General features: G+C 43.4%; 2 protein-coding genes across 2 annotated transcripts; one reads left to right on the top strand and one right to left on the bottom strand.

The window, feature by feature from the left end:
• The first annotated feature begins 741 nt into the window (after positions 1 to 741).
• Positions 742 to 11,991, top strand: LOC100249049 (formin-like protein 6). Its single transcript, XM_002279577.4, has 4 exons — positions 742 to 2,457; positions 2,544 to 2,743; positions 10,147 to 10,388; positions 10,632 to 11,991. The coding sequence occupies exons 1-4, from the start codon at positions 1,031 to 1,033 to the stop codon at positions 11,421 to 11,423; spliced, it is 2,661 nt and encodes an 886-aa protein (XP_002279613.1). The 5' UTR covers positions 742 to 1,030; the 3' UTR covers positions 11,424 to 11,991.
• Positions 11,992 to 12,818: 827 nt separating this feature from the next.
• Positions 12,819 to 16,307, bottom strand: LOC100855250 (BTB/POZ and TAZ domain-containing protein 4). The gene is made up of 6 exons (XM_003632444.4): positions 15,914 to 16,307; positions 14,662 to 14,931; positions 14,257 to 14,387; positions 13,682 to 13,988; positions 13,275 to 13,588; positions 12,819 to 13,076 (listed from the first exon to the last, which is right to left on the bottom strand). Exons 2-6 carry the CDS (start codon positions 14,911 to 14,913, stop codon positions 12,965 to 12,967), a joined length of 1,116 nt encoding a protein of 371 aa, XP_003632492.1. The 5' UTR covers positions 14,914 to 14,931; positions 15,914 to 16,307; the 3' UTR covers positions 12,819 to 12,964.
• Positions 16,308 to 18,025: the final 1,718 nt, after the last annotated feature.

Here is an 18,025-nt window from a genome sequence, read left to right as displayed (position 1 = left end):
AGCACTAACAAACAACAAGACATATGATTCCACCTGTTCAATTCAACCAGCAAATGAAATGATGAGTCGGAGTGAAAATGACCCTTGGAAAGATTTCAATCCATGCACTCTCACATGAGACCATACAAACCAGTTTCAGCTTCCTCTCTGTCATCCATAAAATATGGGTAAAGTTGGAGTAGGGGGTGGAAAAAGAAAAGGAAAAGGATAGTATTGTCATTGCAAAAGAATGTTGGGAGGAAAGAGAAAGGTGAGAAAAAGAAAAGCGAAAAGCATATGCTCGAGGACGTGTGCTTGTCCGATGGGGTGAATTGGTCGGTGAATCAATGGCAAAGCCGATGGAGATAACGTTAACTCTTTTTTTTTTTATAAGTTCTTTTTCAATCGAATTTACAGCTTTAGCCTTACCTTGGGTTTCCAAATCTCTGCTTTATTAGATTTGTGTAGGATTATTGTCACCTGTAAAAGACTATTTTTGAACGTTACGGGTTCTGTATGTCCTTAAAAATATATATGGAGGCGGGATTTAACGGCATAAAATGGGGAAAATTAACGGGAATGTGTCCCACCGTCACCACCTAGGACAAAAATAATATAAAGGGTGGAGGAGAAAGGAGATGGAAGTGGTTTCTTTAGTCTCAGGTCTCACCGTATCATAGTCCATTTATATTTATAAAATTAAAAGATAAATAAAATAAAATGAAATGAAGGGAACCCCACGGCAAAGCAGATTCTCACTGCTATTTGGAATTCCCAATTCCCCAGACCATAAGAAGGGTATGGAATACCCCACTACTCTTTTACCAACTTATTAGATTTAAAATTAATAAAATTTTGGAAGAAAGAAAATGCGGCTACTGCTGACATCAGCTAGGCCGGGCATCCAGATCTTGCAGCGGAAAGAAGCTTCTTCTCTCTGTGTCTGAGTCTGAGTGGGAGCAGAGGGAATTGCTTGCAACTTGGGAACACAAAAACCAGAGATGAATTGGGAGGAAGACAACAACTTAAGATTAGCCCATGAAAATTAGTCATGAGACTTGTTTGTTTCTACCTCTTTTTCGTTCTTCTTCTATCATTCTCACTTCATACTGCTGCTACTGCTCTTAGCCAAAGAAGAATTCTGCATCAGCCCTTATTTCCAGACAGTTCGCCGCCCCCTGGTGCAGATTCTCCGCCGCCTCCACCGCCTGACAGTCAGGTTTTTCCTAATCCCGACCAGCCATTCTTCCCGGAGGTTCCCACCGGACCCACTACCGATGCCAGCCAGCCTCCCCCTGCGACTACCAATGGCACAGCCCCAATTCCCACCGCAACTCAACCCACCAAGCCTACTAAGAAAGTGGCCATTGCGATATCGGTTGGGATCGTCACACTTGGGATGTTATCGGCGCTGGCTTTCTTCTTGTATCGCCACCGAGTGAAGCATCCTGGCGAGTCACAGAAGCTTGTCGGTGGGGGTTCGCAGAGTTTTCAGGAGGAATCGAGAGTGCCGCCGTCGAGTTTTCTGTACATTGGGACGGTGGAGCCGTCGAGAAGATCGGGCAATGAGGCGAATGGTGCCAATGGAACAAATGGATCGCCTTATCATAAGCTGAATTCGATTAAAAGATCGGATCGGTATCGGCCTAGTCCAGAGCTGCAGCCACTGCCACCACTGAACAACCCTCCGGTCAGAAATAATTCACCTCAGGCTATGTCGTGGTCGGATGAGGAGGGTCATGAGACAGTCTTCTACACGCCGCAAGCCTCCTCCATCGGCAATGACGAAGGCTTTTACACTCCGGTTTCACGACAGAATAGTAATTCGATCAACAGCAGCTCTGCAACTCCTGCGAAAACTGAATCTCATGGTACCAGTCCAGTTCCTCATTCTAAGAGGACCTCTCCCAAATCGCGGCGTTCAGCTTCGTCGCCGGAGACTAAGCATGCTATCATACCATCAATAAAGCAGCAACCTCCTCCTCCTCCTCCTCCTCCGCCACCTCCGTCACGGCCACCGCAACAGCTCAGTGCTCAATCTAGTCAACTAGCAATTGCACACACCCCTAAAAGGCCAAAGTTTTCGACACCTCCACCCCCACCGAATGTGGCGCGACTTCAGGCATTGACCAACCAATTCACAGAGACATCCACAATCCCAGCTCCGCCTCCTCCTCCACCTCCTCCACCACTAACAACACCCAGGAAATCGGGGAGTTCGGAATCAAGTGTCCCCCTGATTCCATCTGAAGTATTGACAACTCCACAATCTCGAATTCTTAAAACAAACTCCACTCCTGGGAATGAGATGACAAAACCCCTTGAAAATGGCAGTGGAGGCGCAAGTTCTTCTGGGAGGCTTGATGCTGATGATGTGGATGGAGCGAAACCCAAGCTTAAGCCTCTGCACTGGGACAAAGTACGGGCAACTTCGGATAGAGCCACAGTGTGGGACCAACTGAAATCGAGCTCCTTTCAGTAAGTAAACCGTTAATAGTTGGAAGATGCTAACAAACATTGATATACAGACTCTGATCTTGGGTATAACTCACTTGTTTTTTCAGATTAAATGAGGACATGATGGAGACTCTCTTTGGCTGCAATTCCGCGGTTTCTATTCCCAAAGAAGCAACTAGAAAATCAGTTCTCCCCCCTGTTGAGCAGGAGAACAGAGTGTTGGATCCAAAGAAGTCACAGAACATAGCTATTTTGTTAAGGGCATTGAATGTGACACGAGATGAGGTTTCCGAAGCTCTTTTGGATGGTATGTATCCTAAACCTTGTGTCAAACATGGAAAAACTCCAGCTTCTTTATCTGAGGTTCAATATCCTTTTCATTCTTCATACTCATCGATGATAAGAAGTAGGATGATTCTTGTAGCTTAAGTCATGGTTTGCTTGCATTGCAGCACCTGGTTGCCCACCAAAACAGTAGCAAAATTAATCTATATTATGAACACAAACAAGAAGCAAGTCCTGACCATTAAAATCATATCGGCATTACATGTCAAAATTGGAAATATAAGAAAAAAGGGTAAGGGGTCATTCTCAAGAACACGCTGGTTTTCAAAAGGAAAATAAGAAGACTGCTAGAACTGTTGTCCAAAGACCCTTTAGATCAGATGATAGAAGATAGTTCTTACCAGAAAATAGAATAGATACACTTAATGCCAAATTACTAAACATCTATAGCATTACGAGATTAAGTTTCTACTGCTAATTCTTCATCAGTAAGATCCATCTTCGTCAGAATCAAACTACAACTTAGTTTTTTGTACTCTCTTATTCCTATCTTGTGAGTCGAGTTTTTCATTAAGACCCAAAAGCCTCTGGAACAAGGTTCCATGTGAAATATTTGCGTTGTAACTATTGAACTTCAATCAATAATTTTACTTCTCAAAGCACTCTATAAGCTTTTGATATCATAATATTATATTCTGGAGCATTATTTTGCTTCTGCTCCAATTGAAAACACCCTGTCTTAATCCTTTGTTTCTCCATAAAAGATACTTGGCCAAATAAGTGCATTTCTTTTTATTTTTCTTTTCTTGCTAATTGTTTCAATCCCTTTGTACATGTTGAATGATTTGTTTTGGTGGTGGTCCAAACTATTGCACCAAAGTTCTAAGGCCTTGGTGCTTGGCATCACTAAGCATGCCTAATGTCACAAGCTGACCCAAATGAGCCTCCCCATGGCCTTATATAGGGCCAGGAAGCTTCTGGAGACTCCTAAGAATGGGAAGAGTGTGGAAGGTTCTAGAGAAGTTTGGAGAAGTCCACACAATTCTACACTATGGTGGAAGGCACAAGAGGGGTCCGGGGCTTTCTAGAGAAGTCTAGAAGACTCTTGTATATACTTGTATATAGGCTTGTAACTAGAATGATGTAGGACATTCTAGAATAGTCTTGAGATGTAAGGAACCCTCCAAGGTTCCAGAGAGTTCCATTGGTGCCTATAAATAGGTGAGGGCCTCATTTGGCCAAGGCACCAAGCAAGTGAGCATCCAAGCACTTGTAAAGGCTTTCTTGAGATAATAAAGCTTCCATTCTTTAAGGAGTTGCCTACCAAGCTTCTTAAGCTTTTGAGTTGCAAGTGTCTTAGCCTAGCAAGCTAAGCATTGGGGAGCAAGGCTGACTTAGCAAGATCAAGCGTCTTGGCTTGTCTAAGTGCCGCACGAGCTTAGTGAACGACTAAGTCCGTGACAAGTGGTATCAGAGCACGGTTACGAGGTGGGCATACCAAAGGAAGCATGTCGGGCTCTAACGTGGAGGAGACTAGCGAGCAAACCCGTGGACGGGAGATAGAACGTGCTGCACGAGGCCGAGGTAGGAAGGATAAGTCTCATGACGCCTTAGCCAACATGGAGGCAAGGCTAGCCAAGGTGGAGCTAGCCATGGCGGACACCCGGGAAGGGGTGGACTTGATCGAGCAAGGCATGGAGAAGGGATTAGAGGATCTAAGGGAACAGATCCAAGACCTTCGCGAGGGAGCGCTAGGCTCACAAGTTCAGCCGGTGTCACATGAGGAGTTCATGTCCTTCCAAGACAAGGTCATGACCATGTTCGCTAGTGTGGAGTCAAGGATGGAAGCCTTGGCTGCACGCATGGATGCCCGAGACCAAGAGATCCGACAAGAGCTGGCCATCTACAAGACTGCGGTATCAGCACGAGTCATGGCCACTCATGAGGCACCAAGGGTGGAGGTGCCCAAGCCACACACGTTCAGTGGCAAGAGGGATGCCAAGGAGCTGGATAACTTCTTGTGGCACATGGAGCGTTACTTTGAGGCAATTACACTAACGGATGAAGCCACTAAGGTACGCACCGCGACCCTCTACCTCACCGATAATGCTACTCTATGGTGGCGTCGACGGTTTGCCGACATAGAGAGAGGGACATGCACCATAGACACATGGGATGCCTTCAAGAGAGAAATCAAGAGGCAATTCTATCCCGAAGATGTGGCTTATCTAGCAAGGAAGAGTTTGAAGCGTCTCAAGCACACGGGCTCGATCCGTGAGTATGTCAAAGAATTCTCTACTCTTATGCTTGAGATACCTAACATGGCTGAGGAGGAGCTACTGTTCAACTTCATGGACAACTTGCAAAGCTGAGCCGAGCAAGAGTTGAGGAGACGTGGTGTCCAAGACCTAGCCACGGCCATGGCAGTAGCCGAGTCCTTAGTGGATTATAGAAGGGGAGACTCCTCCAAGCCCAAGCCACCATCCAAGGGTAACCCGGCCAAAGGTGGGGGAGACAAGAGGTCGCAGGGCCACACTCCTAAGGAAGGATCGAGCAAGGGCCCTAGTGGCAAGGATGGCAAAGGCAAGGACAAGCGGAAGGAGTTCAAGCCCAGGACCAATTGCTTCTTGTGCGATGGTCCGCACTGGGCACGGGACTGCCCTAAGAGGAAGGCTTTAAATGCTATGATCGAGGAGAAGGAGCAGGAAGACGATGCTAAGATGGGATCGTTGCAGCTCCTAAATGCCCTTAAGGCCAAGCCGATGCCTAAGACGCCTCAAAGCAAAGGGCTGATGTACGTGGAGGCCCTTGTGAATGGTAAGGCCACCAAGGCCCTGGTGGACACAGGTGCCACTCACAACTTTGTCTCGGAGGATGAGGCAAAAAGGTTGGAGCTCCAAGCATCCAAAGAAGGAGGATGGCTCAAGGCAGTCAATTCAGCCGCCAAGCCATCGCAGGGAGTAGCTCGCGGGGTGACTATGCACATTGGCTCGTGGGAAGGAAGGGTCGACTTCACAGTGGCACCCATGGACGACTTCAAGATGGTGCTAGGAATGGATTTCCTACAGAAGGTCAAGGCCGTGCCACTACCTTTCCTACGCTCAATGGCTATCCTAGAGGAGGAGAAGCCGTGCATGGTCCCTACGGTCACTGAAGGTACGCTCAAGACCCCTATGCTATCTGCTATGCAAGTAAAGAAGGGGTTAAAGAGGGAAGAGGTGACCTACCTCGCCACCTTAAAGGAAGAGAAGGATGATGGGTCGGGAGAACCCATTCCTAAGGAAATCGAGGGGGTCCTTGATGAGTTCAAGGACGTGATGCCGCCCGAGTTGCCTAAGAGACTTCCTCCTAGAAGAGAGGAAGATCACAAGATTGAGTTGGAGCCAGGAGCCAAGCCCCCTGCTATGGGGCCATATAGGATGGCACCACCTGAGTTGGAGGAGCTAAGGAGACAACTCAAGGAGTTGCTAGATGCGGGGTTCATCCAACCGTCCAAGGCTCCCTATGGCGCGCCGGTCCTATTTCAGAAGAAGCATGATGGGTCCCTACGAATGTGCATAGATTACCGGGCACTCAATAAGGTGACGGTGAAGAACAAGTATCCCATCCCTCTCATTGCTGACTTGTTCGATCAACTTGGAAGGGCCAGGTACTTCACGAAGCTGGACTTAAGGTCGGGCTACTACCAAGTCAGGATTGCGGAGGGAGATGAGCCGAAGACTACATGTGTGACCAGGTATGGCTCATATGAGTTCTTAGTGATGCCTTTCGGACTCACCAATGCCCCAGCAACGTTCTGCACCCTCATGAACAAGATCTTCCACCCATACTTGGACAAGTTCGTGGTGGTGTACTTGGATGACATAGTCATCTATAGTAACACTCTAAAGGAGCACAAAGAACACTTGAGGAAGGTCTTTAAGATCTTGAGGCAGAACGAGCTATACGTAAAGAAGGAGAAATGTTTGTTTGCTAAGGAGGAAGTGAGCTTCCTTGGGCATCGCATCAGAGATGGCAAGCTGATGATGGATAATAGCAAGGTGAAGGCCATCCAAGAATGGGATCCACCAACCAAGGTACCTCAACTCAGATCTTTCCTTGGTCTAGTTAATTATTACCGGCGGTTCATAAAGGGTTATTCGGCAAGGGCTGCCCCACTCACTGATCTCCTTAAGAAGAATAAGGCATGGGAATGGGATGAAAGGTGCCAACAAGCCTTTGAGGACTTGAAGAAGGCTGTGACTGAGGAGCCAGTGTTGGCACTACCCGACCACACCAAGGTCTTTGAGGTACACACAGATGCTTCAGACTTCGCTATTGGGGGAGTCCTTATGCAAGAGAGGCACCCAATCGCATTTGAGAGTCGCAAGCTAAACGACGCGGAGAGGCGTTACACGGTGCAAGAAAAAGAGATGACTGCTATCGTCCACTGCTTGCGCACCTGGAGGCACTATCTACTAGGGTCTCACTTCATAGTGAAGACCGACAATGTGGCCACTAGCTACTTCCAAACACAGAAGAAGCTGAGTCCTAAACAAGCTAGGTGGCAAGACTTCCTGGCCGAGTTCGACTATACGCTGGAGTATAAGCCAGGAAGTGCTAACCATGTGGCCGACGCCCTAAGTCGCAAAGCCGAGCTAGCGTCCATAACAAGTCAGCCCCAAGGAGATATAGTGGATCTTCTAAAGGAGGGACTGCAACATGATCCAGTGGCTAAAAGCCTTATTGCCCTGGCTCATGAAGGAAAGACTAAGCGATTTTGGGTGGAGGACGGCCTACTCTATACCAAAGGGAGACGACTCTACGTGCCTAAGTGGGGGAACATAAGGAGGAACCTGATTAAGGAGTGCCACGACACCAAGTGGGCTGGGCACCCTGGGCAACGACGCACTAGGGCACTACTCGAGTCGGCGTACTATTGGCCTCAGATACGGGACGAGGTTGAGGCCTATGTGAGGACTTGTCTTGTGTGCCAACAAGACAAGGTGGAGCAACGACAACCTAGAGGCCTGTTAGAGCCACTACCTATAGCAGAACGCCCATGGGACAGCGTCACCATGGACTTCATCATCGGGCTACCCAAGTCAGAGGACAATGGGTCTATCATAGTGGTGGTGGACAGGTTCTCTAAGTATGCAACCTTCATAGCAGCCCCGACTGACTGCACGGCGGAAGAGACGGCAAGGCTATTCCTAAAGCACGTAGTCAAGTATTGGGGGTTGCCTAAGTTCATCATCAGTGATCGCGACCCGCGCTTCACTGGGAAGTTTTGGACGGAACTCTTCAAGCTTATGGGTTCGGAGCTTCACTTCTCCACAAGCTTTCACCCACAGACAGATGGACAGACTGAGAGGGTAAATGCCTTATTGGAGCTCTACCTAAGGCACTTCGTGAGTGCCAACCAGAAGGATTGGGCTAAGTTACTAGATGTAGCCCAGTTCTCATACAACCTACAAAGGAGTGAGGCGACCAACAAGAGTCCGTTCGAGCTAGCTACGGGACAGCAACCGTTAACTCCTCACACCCTAACAATTGGCTACACGGGGAGAAGTCCAGCGGCTTTCAAGTTCGCAAAAGGGTGGCACGAGCAAGCTGATATAGCACGCTCATACTTGGACAAGGCCGCTAAGAAAATGAAGAAGTGGGCTGACAAGAAGCGACGACACACGGAGTATAAGGTTGGAGACATGGTGCTTGTCAAGCTCCTTCCCCAACAATTCAAGTCCCTAAGGCCGGTGCACAAGGGCCTTGTGAGGAGGTATGAAGGACCCTTCCCCATACTTGGGAAGGTCGGCAAGGTGTCCTATAAAGTCGAGCTGCCCCCGAGGTTGAAGATTCATCCTGTCTTCCATGCCAGCTACTTGAAGCCCTATCATGAAGACAAGGATAATCCAAGCCGAGGGTTGTCCAAGAGGGCACCTACAGCGGTCGTGACCTCCTATGATAAGGAGGTAGAACTCGTCCTCGCAGACCGGGTCATCAGGAGACGAGGGGTACCACCTGCTACGGAATACTTAGTGAAATGGAAAGGACTACCAGAAAGTGAGGCTAGCTGGGAGCCAGCAGAGGCACTATGGCAGTTCCAGGAACAGATCGAGCGGTTCCGGGCAGAAGGCGCGACGAGGACGTCTGCGGCATAGGTGGGGGAGAGTGTCACAAGCTGACCCAAATGAGCCTCCCCATGGCCTTATATAGGGCCAGGAAGCTTCTGGAGACTCCTAAGAATGGGAAGAGTGTGGAAGGTTCTAGAGAAGTTTGGAGAAGTCCACACAATTCTACACTATGGTGGAAGGCACAAGAGGGGTCCGGGGCTTTCTAGAGAAGTCTAGAAGACTCTTGTATATACTTGTATATAGGCTTGTAACTAGAATGATGTAGGACATTCTAGAATAGTCTTGAGATGTAAGGAACCCTCCAAGGTTCCAGAGAGTTCCATTGGTGCCTATAAATAGGTGAGGGCCTCATTTGGCCAAGGCACCAAGCAAGTGAGCATCCAAGCACTTGTAAAGGCTTTCTTGAGATAATAAAGCTTCCATTCTTTAAGGAGTTGCCTACCAAGCTTCTTAAGCTTTTGAGTTGCAAGTGTCTTAGCCTAGCAAGCTAAGCATTGGGGAGCAAGGCTGACTTAGCAAGATCAAGCGTCTTGGCTTGTCTAAGTGCCGCACGAGCTTAGTGAACGACTAAGTCCGTGACACTAAGCTACCATATCATTTCATTCACTTGCCTGGATTCTATGGTCGCCACTACGCAGCTGGCTTCATCATCATCTAGGTTACACTCAGCTACATTAGCATCCTATTTCTGAGAGTGACATAGATTTGGCCCATCTGAGATAACTTTCTCCTTTACCAGCACCAGCAGATTCTGTTTCATACAAGGCTTACACCATTACGCTGATGCTAATGTCATAAATGGCACGGCAAAATGATAACCAGGTCTGAATGACCCCAAGCACTCATGAGACTGGAGTTAAAAGTGTGTGTGTTCCAAAAGTGACAGGTCCTGTCCCTCTCTATCCATCTTTCAACCATATCACCCATGGGGTTATCCTTTCTAATCCCTCCCAATGAGCTGAGCTAACTAACAATCAAAATCGATACGATGTTTATTTTAAGAAAACCAATCTATTCTGCTTGTCTCCACATTCTGCAGACTTCCTTTTTCTGAGTCAAATGCAAAGTTACACACATACACACACAGCTTAACATTAGGAAGTTACACATAGAGCACAAGTAATAACCGGGGAGAGAATAGCCTAGTGCTATATATGTTTCTTGTTATAGATACGATATGAGCATGTTACAAATGCCAAAAAAGAAAAGAATGAATTAAAACAGATTATATGTCCATTAATGTTCATTTAATGCTTGCTTTGCAAATAATTGTTTGTGGGGATCCTAAGTGAAATATTTTTGTCTGTGGCAGGTAACCCAGAAAGCTTGGGTGCTGAGCTTTTGGAAACTTTAGTAAAGATGGCTCCCACCAAGGAGGAAGAAATAAAACTTCGAGATTACAGTGGTGACATCTCGAAACTAGGAACTGCAGAACGATTTCTCAAAGCAGTACTCGATATCCCATATGCATTCAAAAGAGTTGAAGCCATGCTATACAGAGCCAATTTTGATACAGAAGTAAAATACCTGAGGAAGTCCTTTCAAACCCTAGAGGTATTGTCAACAATAATTTCTAGCCCAATTGCATCTTTTTAAATTCTATGCTAAACAAGATTCAGTGCCTCATTTTATCTTGATCTCCAGCAATCCCATGAACTCACTTCTAAACTCTACAAATTTTATGTTCAAATATTAAACCTGGAATAGTGTAGATTAGAAATGGCTACAGATCAATTGTCTATACTTGTTCCTTAAGAGAACTATTCATGAGACCTCATTATCTTCCAAATTTGTCAGGCAGCAAGTGAGGAATTGAAGAACAGCCGCCTGTTCCTTAAACTCCTTGAAGCTGTTCTCAGGACAGGAAATCGAATGAATGTTGGCACCAACAGGGGTGATGCTAGAGCTTTTAAACTCGACACACTCTTGAAATTAGTAGACATAAAGGGAACAGATGGTAAGACAACGTTGCTCCACTTTGTGGTGCAAGAGATTATCAGGTCTGAAGATGGAGGTTCTGATCCTACCAATGAGAATCTTCAAACCAAGTCACAAACTAAAATGGAGGATGACTTCAAGAAGCAAGGATTGCAGGTTGTGGCTGGGCTGAGCCGGGACCTCGGCAATGTGAAAAAAGCAGCAGGAATGGACTCAGATGTCTTAAGCAGCTATGTGTCTAAACTTGAAGTAGGCCTTGAAAAAGTGAAATTGGTTTTGCAATATCAGAAGCCAAATGTCACAGGGAAATTCTTCGACTCAATGAAGCTGTTTCTTAAAGAGGCTGAAGAAGAAATCATCAAGATTAAGACCGATGAAAGAAAGGCACTATTGCTTGTGAAAGAGGCCACAGAATATTTTCATGGTGATGCAGCAAAGGAAGAAGCCCATCCTTTCAGAATCTTCATGATCGTAAGAGATTTTCTCTCCATATTGGATCAAGTGTGCAAGGAAGTGGGAAGGATGCAGGACAGAACAATGGTGGGTTCTGCTAGATCCTTCCGGATATCTGCAACTGCTTCACTGCCAGTTCTCAGCAGGTACAATGTGAGACAAGATACAAGTTCAGACGAGGAAAGCTCATCTCCATGAAAATATGCCAAGACTCTCAATTACCAGATACTCCCAAGTCTTCCTTTACAGATTCATTTTCAATTGAAGCAACATGACAAGGCCCATGTCAAATGAGTAGGATGGTCTCAATATGAACCCAGTCGCTCATTACCAAAAAAACTCCCACTCCACACACACAGAGATATCAGAGGCCAACATTGTAGCAATGTAAGAGGACAGCAGAGGCATAGAGTCCACAGCTTGGAATAAGAATAAGACACCCAGAATGGTTCTACTCATTCAAAAAAAAACAACATTGAGGGTTTCCAACATTCAACACCTACAATGAATATTCAACACAGGTTGCTATAGTTAAGATAGTCTTCTTAATTTCAATCAGATCCCCACACATATTTTTAGATGTCATCTATATTGCTTCAGTCTGCATTTGATTGATAGTTATTACTAATAATTAGCACTTGTTCAGCATTTTTTTTAGTGCCATTAGGAACCAGTACTGTTTTGAGTGTATTAATCCAACAAATGTTATGTTCTTGCTTATGAAGCCATGGAGAAATAAAAGTACATGTTCCCAGCTCCAGCTCAATCACACCATTGTTATGAGCATCAAATGCCTATAATCAAAATGGTTTCCTAAGATGTACCTAACACTACCAGGAGAATTATACGATCTGGAAATTCTACTTTTAAATGGATTTTCCTTGGAGAATACAAGTAACCAAACTAAGTCTGAAAAGGTAAAAAATGCAGATGAAATAGAAATTGTAGACATACCAAGAGAGACTCAAAAAAAGGGATCCTTTCTGATTCTTACAGTTTTGCGGAGCCATGGAGAAGAAGGTGAATAATTAAAAGATTCCCTATTGAATATGGGGCACATATCTGGGAAGCAGGAGGGGGGGATGGCCAGCACTTCAAAACCACTACGTCTCCTCTCTCTGGAAGTTTTTCAGTGCAGAACCCACAAGGGTTAGAGGCAAGTTAACTTTTTATACCGATAGTTTTTATGTAAAATCCTAAACTAAGGTAGTTTCAGAATCATTTTATGTAGTAGAAATATTCTTGGTAGAAATGGTTTTGAATTTTTTTTAAAAAAAAAGACTACTGTCTTCTGCAAAAAGCAAACAAAAGCTCCACCAATGTGGGGTTAGTAAATAAAATAAAACTTTCAAGGTGATGGTGGACCATATATTTAGGGGGTCTGCTTCATAAGCAGCTCAATCTCCCATCCACCAAAAGCAGATTTTTTTTGGCAATTTTTGGAGAAGCACATTTCCCAAAAGGCCCATTAAAAAATCATTTTCACGAGATTTTTTAGGCAAATGGAAACAGAAAAAAGAAAAGGTAGTGTGAAAATGGTTTAGCATCCATAGCATTATTTGGGAAGTTCCCTGGGACTTGCAAAATCAAAGATATGGAAATGGAATTGATCCTCTGCTTCATAATTTCAAATTGAGATACAAAAGGAACACCCACCACGGCCTCTTGGTGGGATTCTATCTACAAATGGGTAACTGCACATTTACAACTCTTTGTCATCAAAACCCAGCAATTGCTGTTTAAAAGAATGGTGCTTTCCCAATGCCCTTTGCTCTCAAGATTTTTCTCACTAGTATTCTCCACTTCATCTCATCTTTCTTGCTCTGTTTCTTGATTCTGTCCTTAAAATTCCTGAAAAATGGTAGAATTTTCTCAAGTAAGTGGAAAGTTAAGTAGCATTATTCTGATGGAAAGTAAAAGAACAGCATGCTGTCTACCAATATGGACAACATAGAGATAATTGGCATATGGAATCCACCAATGGGGAACCTTACGAATTCAAGTAACACATGACGAGAAAACAAGAGAGCTAAAGGTAAAGAGATTCACCTGCATAAAGGAACCCTGCATATATCTGAATCAGCACAGAGACGGGAGTGTAATTCCAAGAGCTGCCACATTCTCTTGCAATGTGTGCAACCACCAGGAGCTCTGAGTTTGCAACCAGCAAAGTGTCTGACCAGCAATTCCAGTCCTTTACAGGCTTCATATTTACACGGTGCCTGGTCTTCTTTCAAAATCTTGTCATATGGACCAATTGTCCGGCAACCATCTCTACATATATGAACAAGGGCCTCCATTGCTTCATATAGTTCTAAATAGATCTTCTTCTCGTTTAATCTTCTGACCCTCTGCTTTTGCCTCTGCAAGTGGCGTGAAAGAGTTACACCAGATGATTATGCAAATTGGGGTTGGGCTTTTAAAATGAATTTCTGGATACAGTCTCAGAAACTTACTGTATCTGCTTCAGTGACTGACTCAAGAATTTCTTTTTCTAGGATTGGATGGCTCTTTTTCATTGCTTTCCACCCTTCATTATTAGCAACAGCCTTAAAGTTCTTCAGGATCATGCGGTGACAGATGAGGGTAAGGCGAGGAGCATCACATAATAATGCAAGCTGAAAAACATCTATTACATTGTCTATGGTTAGCAAACCATGCTCTAGGTGGTGCTCACACACTCGCTTCAAATGGGGAATCACAAACACGTGCGATAAAACCAACAGAGGAACTGCAAATTCGTCCATATCTTCTTGCTCATAGCTGCATGCATAAGCACCGATTCATTAGTACAGAGCAGGTATATCATTGTGGCATTAATAACAGTTTCTTCTTATGATTTTATGTTCTTCCAGAGATGTAGAAAATGCTGCATCCATGGGAGATTGATCAATCCACTCGCTAAGAAACTAATAGGATGAATCTCCATAACCCTCGCAAAGTGGCAAGTTTAATCTATTTCCAATAATTAAATTTGGGAACAATTTTTTTTATGTTTCAAAATGAGCACAAACAAAGAGAGAGTATTTACCAGGATGAATACAAGAATCTAATGAAAACCCGAACTGCATCAAGTGGAACACCACGAATGGAGATCGATTGCCAGCGGCCACGGCCTCTCGTTTGCTTTAACATGCCTTTCATCACTGGAGAGGACATTCCCTGTTGGCAAACATCGAGTGAGTAAAGAATATAATCTATTTGTAAACATACTGTGCCTACATGCCCAATCAATCAAATTTCCCCATATCTGGCATTTTAATGTTTAATAACATGAATAAGACAGTACAATGGCACATGACATGATTCTTCTATGTTTTCTTCTATCCTCAGCTAAAATTGTGCTACTATCGTATTTTTTACTTAGTGAGGAATGCCATTAGTCAGGGAGAAAAGCTTTTACTTCATATAACTGAGATGTAATGGAGGAACTTACAAGAATGCTAGCATGTGCATAGAGGATGCCACCATTATCAGTATTAATAGTGACATCTGCTCCGCAAGCTTCATCGAAGAGGCGATCCCACAAATCCCTTACTGCTGCATTGACACAGCTGCATCTTCCATCCTTCACCAGCCCCTTTTGGCGATAACTGGTTGTTGCAGGACCTGGTAATGGAGGTGCCACTGGGGGAACTCCATTGGCAAGCAGAGGAGATCCCTCTGAGATGCTGTCCGCCTTTCCCATCAGTTTCTAGGTCCTCTTCTGCAGAGTTAATACAAAAATCAAAATCAGCACCTTTTTACATCCACAACATGGATATAGAAGCTTTTAAATTTCTTAGATCTTAAATTCAAAGAAAAATATTTGGATGGAGCCCTTCTTTTTCCCTTTTCTATATCTCTTAAATAATGCTAAATTTTCATCAGTTCCTCTCTGATCCCATCTAGTTAGTGTTCATTGTATGATGACAAATGGGTGGAAATGGATGTGAAGAAATGCATGAAATCAGAAGAATTCAGTTTCTAGTTTAGATCAGGGGCAATTAAAAAAAGAAAAAGAAAGAATATGGATCATGTAAACTAGAAAAGATCCCTTTGGTTTTTTTGTTTCCAACTTGATCAACAACTCAAAATGGTCTTTTTCTTCAAAACCCAGTTACTGGAAGGAAGGTATCCATGAGAAATCATGGTGCTTAAATCCAAGAAACCCTAGAAATGCCTTTCACATTCTCGCACCTAAACAACCTCGAAGGGAGAAAAAAAAAAGTTTGGACTCATGCAATAAGTACACATCATAAACCTAACATCTTCAGACCGAAAGAATTGCTCCAATTTTAACTTTCCCATGATGATCTTACTAGATCAGACAGTGCATTAGATCACCCAAATGCAAAAAGTCAGATCAAGGGAGACCCAAGTGCTAATAGCTTCGACAGTGAAAGGTACTTGTCAGTTGTTAAAAAATTCACCAATGCAACTCTGGTAGAAGATATATCCTTTGATTAGCACTTCTACATATCCGAAACCAAATCCCAACAAATAAAACTTAGAATCAAAATCTTCATAATTCAATTCCTGTTCATTTATTACATTCTATTAAGTATCTGAAATTCTGCACCGACAACATTTCAAAGAGCCGATATTTGAAAATTACGGCGACGCCCTCTTCCTATAATCTCAGCAGGGTTCAGCAACAATCAAGATCAAATGCAAATTAAGAAGAGAAACGAAGAACAAAGACACACCTTTCCGAAGCAAAGAAGAACAGAAACCCGAAATGAGAACCCGGATTCGAGCGAGACCCACTTAACTTCCTCGATCAAACACAAGAAAGAAAGAAACAGGGAAGACTAACAGAAAATAGAGTCGAGAATTGAGACTTGAGAAAGGATGAGATTGTTGAGCAAGATGAAGAAGAATAAGAACTTTAAAACAACCCAACTCTTCTGTCCTTATCACAAGATGGGACTAGTAATGGAAGAAATGAAGAACGTGCGGTTTTAAGCTTTAAAAAAATATAGATACGAAAATATCGGCATGCAAATGTGTTCACGCGCTTTCCCGCGTACGCATGAGTCGTCCAACTGCCGTTCAGTTGAAGGAGGACCGTCCATGGATTGGCCAGTGAACAGACTCATAATTTATCTTCTCTCCTCTCTACGATTCCCAACAAAAATGGAAACCCATATCCAGCTGTATTTTTTCTGGCTGCCATTTCATGTGTTTTTTTTAGTTGGCAAAGCGTGGCAACAGGTAGCCGCCAGCCAGTGAATAGCCAGTCAATTTAACCAACCAGTCCATGGAGAGGGAGAAATAATCAGTAAGTACTCTACTACTCTTAAAATGATTTGTTATTTTGATTTTTTAGAAAACCATTTGTGATCTCCACACCGGATTCAGCTTCTACCTGTCCACGCCAGACAAAGAAATGACATTAACGGAGCCTGAAATCCTAAGAAAAGATGGTTCGAAACTAGTCATTTTCCCTTTTGGCTTCTCGTGGGGAGTGGAGAATTCGAGATTACCTTTTCTAACTTGCCCATGAGTATTTTTATTAGGAAAGAGAGAACAAATTTGATCATCTGACGTGTATCCGATGTGGCGAATTCATCGTCAACACGCGGCGATAAGGAGAAACGTTTGAGCATCGTGGCAAGCTTCAAGATAAGGAGAGACGGCAATAGGTTAGTTTATGAAGGCAGTTTAGCATCATTGCGGCCTGATTAAGAGAACGCTGGGACCCCCGACTGCCCATTTAAAAAAGGATTATTTGAAGAATAAATACAAAAATATAACCTTTTCTGGGTCTAGTACTCTTTCCTGCGCATTTACACCGTTGGCGGAGTCAGAAATGGGGTCTATGTAGGGGCCCACAAATAGAAGAATTATTCCAAGGGACAAGAATAGGGGTATTAGTGGTATATTTAATCTAATGAAAAGCTTGCTTTTAATAAGGTGAAAAAATTATTCCCACTATTTGATTTGAGGCCTGAGCTGCCAGTGAAAATGATTTGAGGTCTGAGCTGCCGGTGAAAATGAGTTCATTTTATATTGAATTTATTTGTTATGAGTTCATTTATTAATTCAGAGTTCATTTTTTTAATGCTAATTTCATGTGAAATTCAATTTGATACAAGTTAAAGATAATTTTAAGATTATTTTTGGAAGTACGATTTTCTAAAAATTCCTTTAAAAAAGGATTGTACCTAGTGTTTATACGAAAAAATAATTCAAATATGTTAAAAAAAAGGAAGAAAACAAATATGACGAGTGTGCAAGACATGTTTGTCTTTCATCACAGATGAATACAAATAGATTTGTCAAATTGTCAAACTTTAGTGAAAAATGATGTGTTGCTTTGGAATCCATATACTAAGAATGATCACAACAATTAGAGGGCATAGTAGGAGTTGCTAAAGTGGTGAGCATTGCAATAATGAGATTTTGATTTAGAAATTAGAACTTAAGTTAAGAGTTTGAAAACTGTGACTGATAGCTTAAGTTGACTTGATGATAACAATTGAAAATAAATTAGACATTGCGGCTCTAATCCAAAATTTTCACATTTTGTCTGAAATAATTTAAAAGATGATTGTGGTTGTTCTTGAGAAACCTCAAGGATGTTAGGCTTAGAGTTTCCGCAAAAAGGTTGATAAGGATTAATGAGCTTGTTTGGAGAGGATGGATATGGACTTTGTGGGTATTTATGAAAATTTGGATGCTGATTTTTTTGAAATTTGTTTTGGTGGATAAACAATAAGGTTAGCTTGCGGAAAATTGAATTGTTGGACAATATTCCTTTGTTCCGATTAGTATTCATGTGTAAAAAAAGACTATGAACCTCTTCATCTATTCTA

The sequence above is a fragment of the Vitis vinifera genome, chromosome 7 (assembly GCF_030704535.1).
Source record: "Vitis vinifera cultivar Pinot Noir 40024 chromosome 7, ASM3070453v1".
NCBI lineage: Eukaryota > Viridiplantae > Streptophyta > Magnoliopsida > Vitales > Vitaceae > Vitis > Vitis vinifera.
The sequence above is the reverse complement of the archived record's forward strand: the minus strand, read 5'-3'. Positions and strand labels throughout refer to the sequence as shown.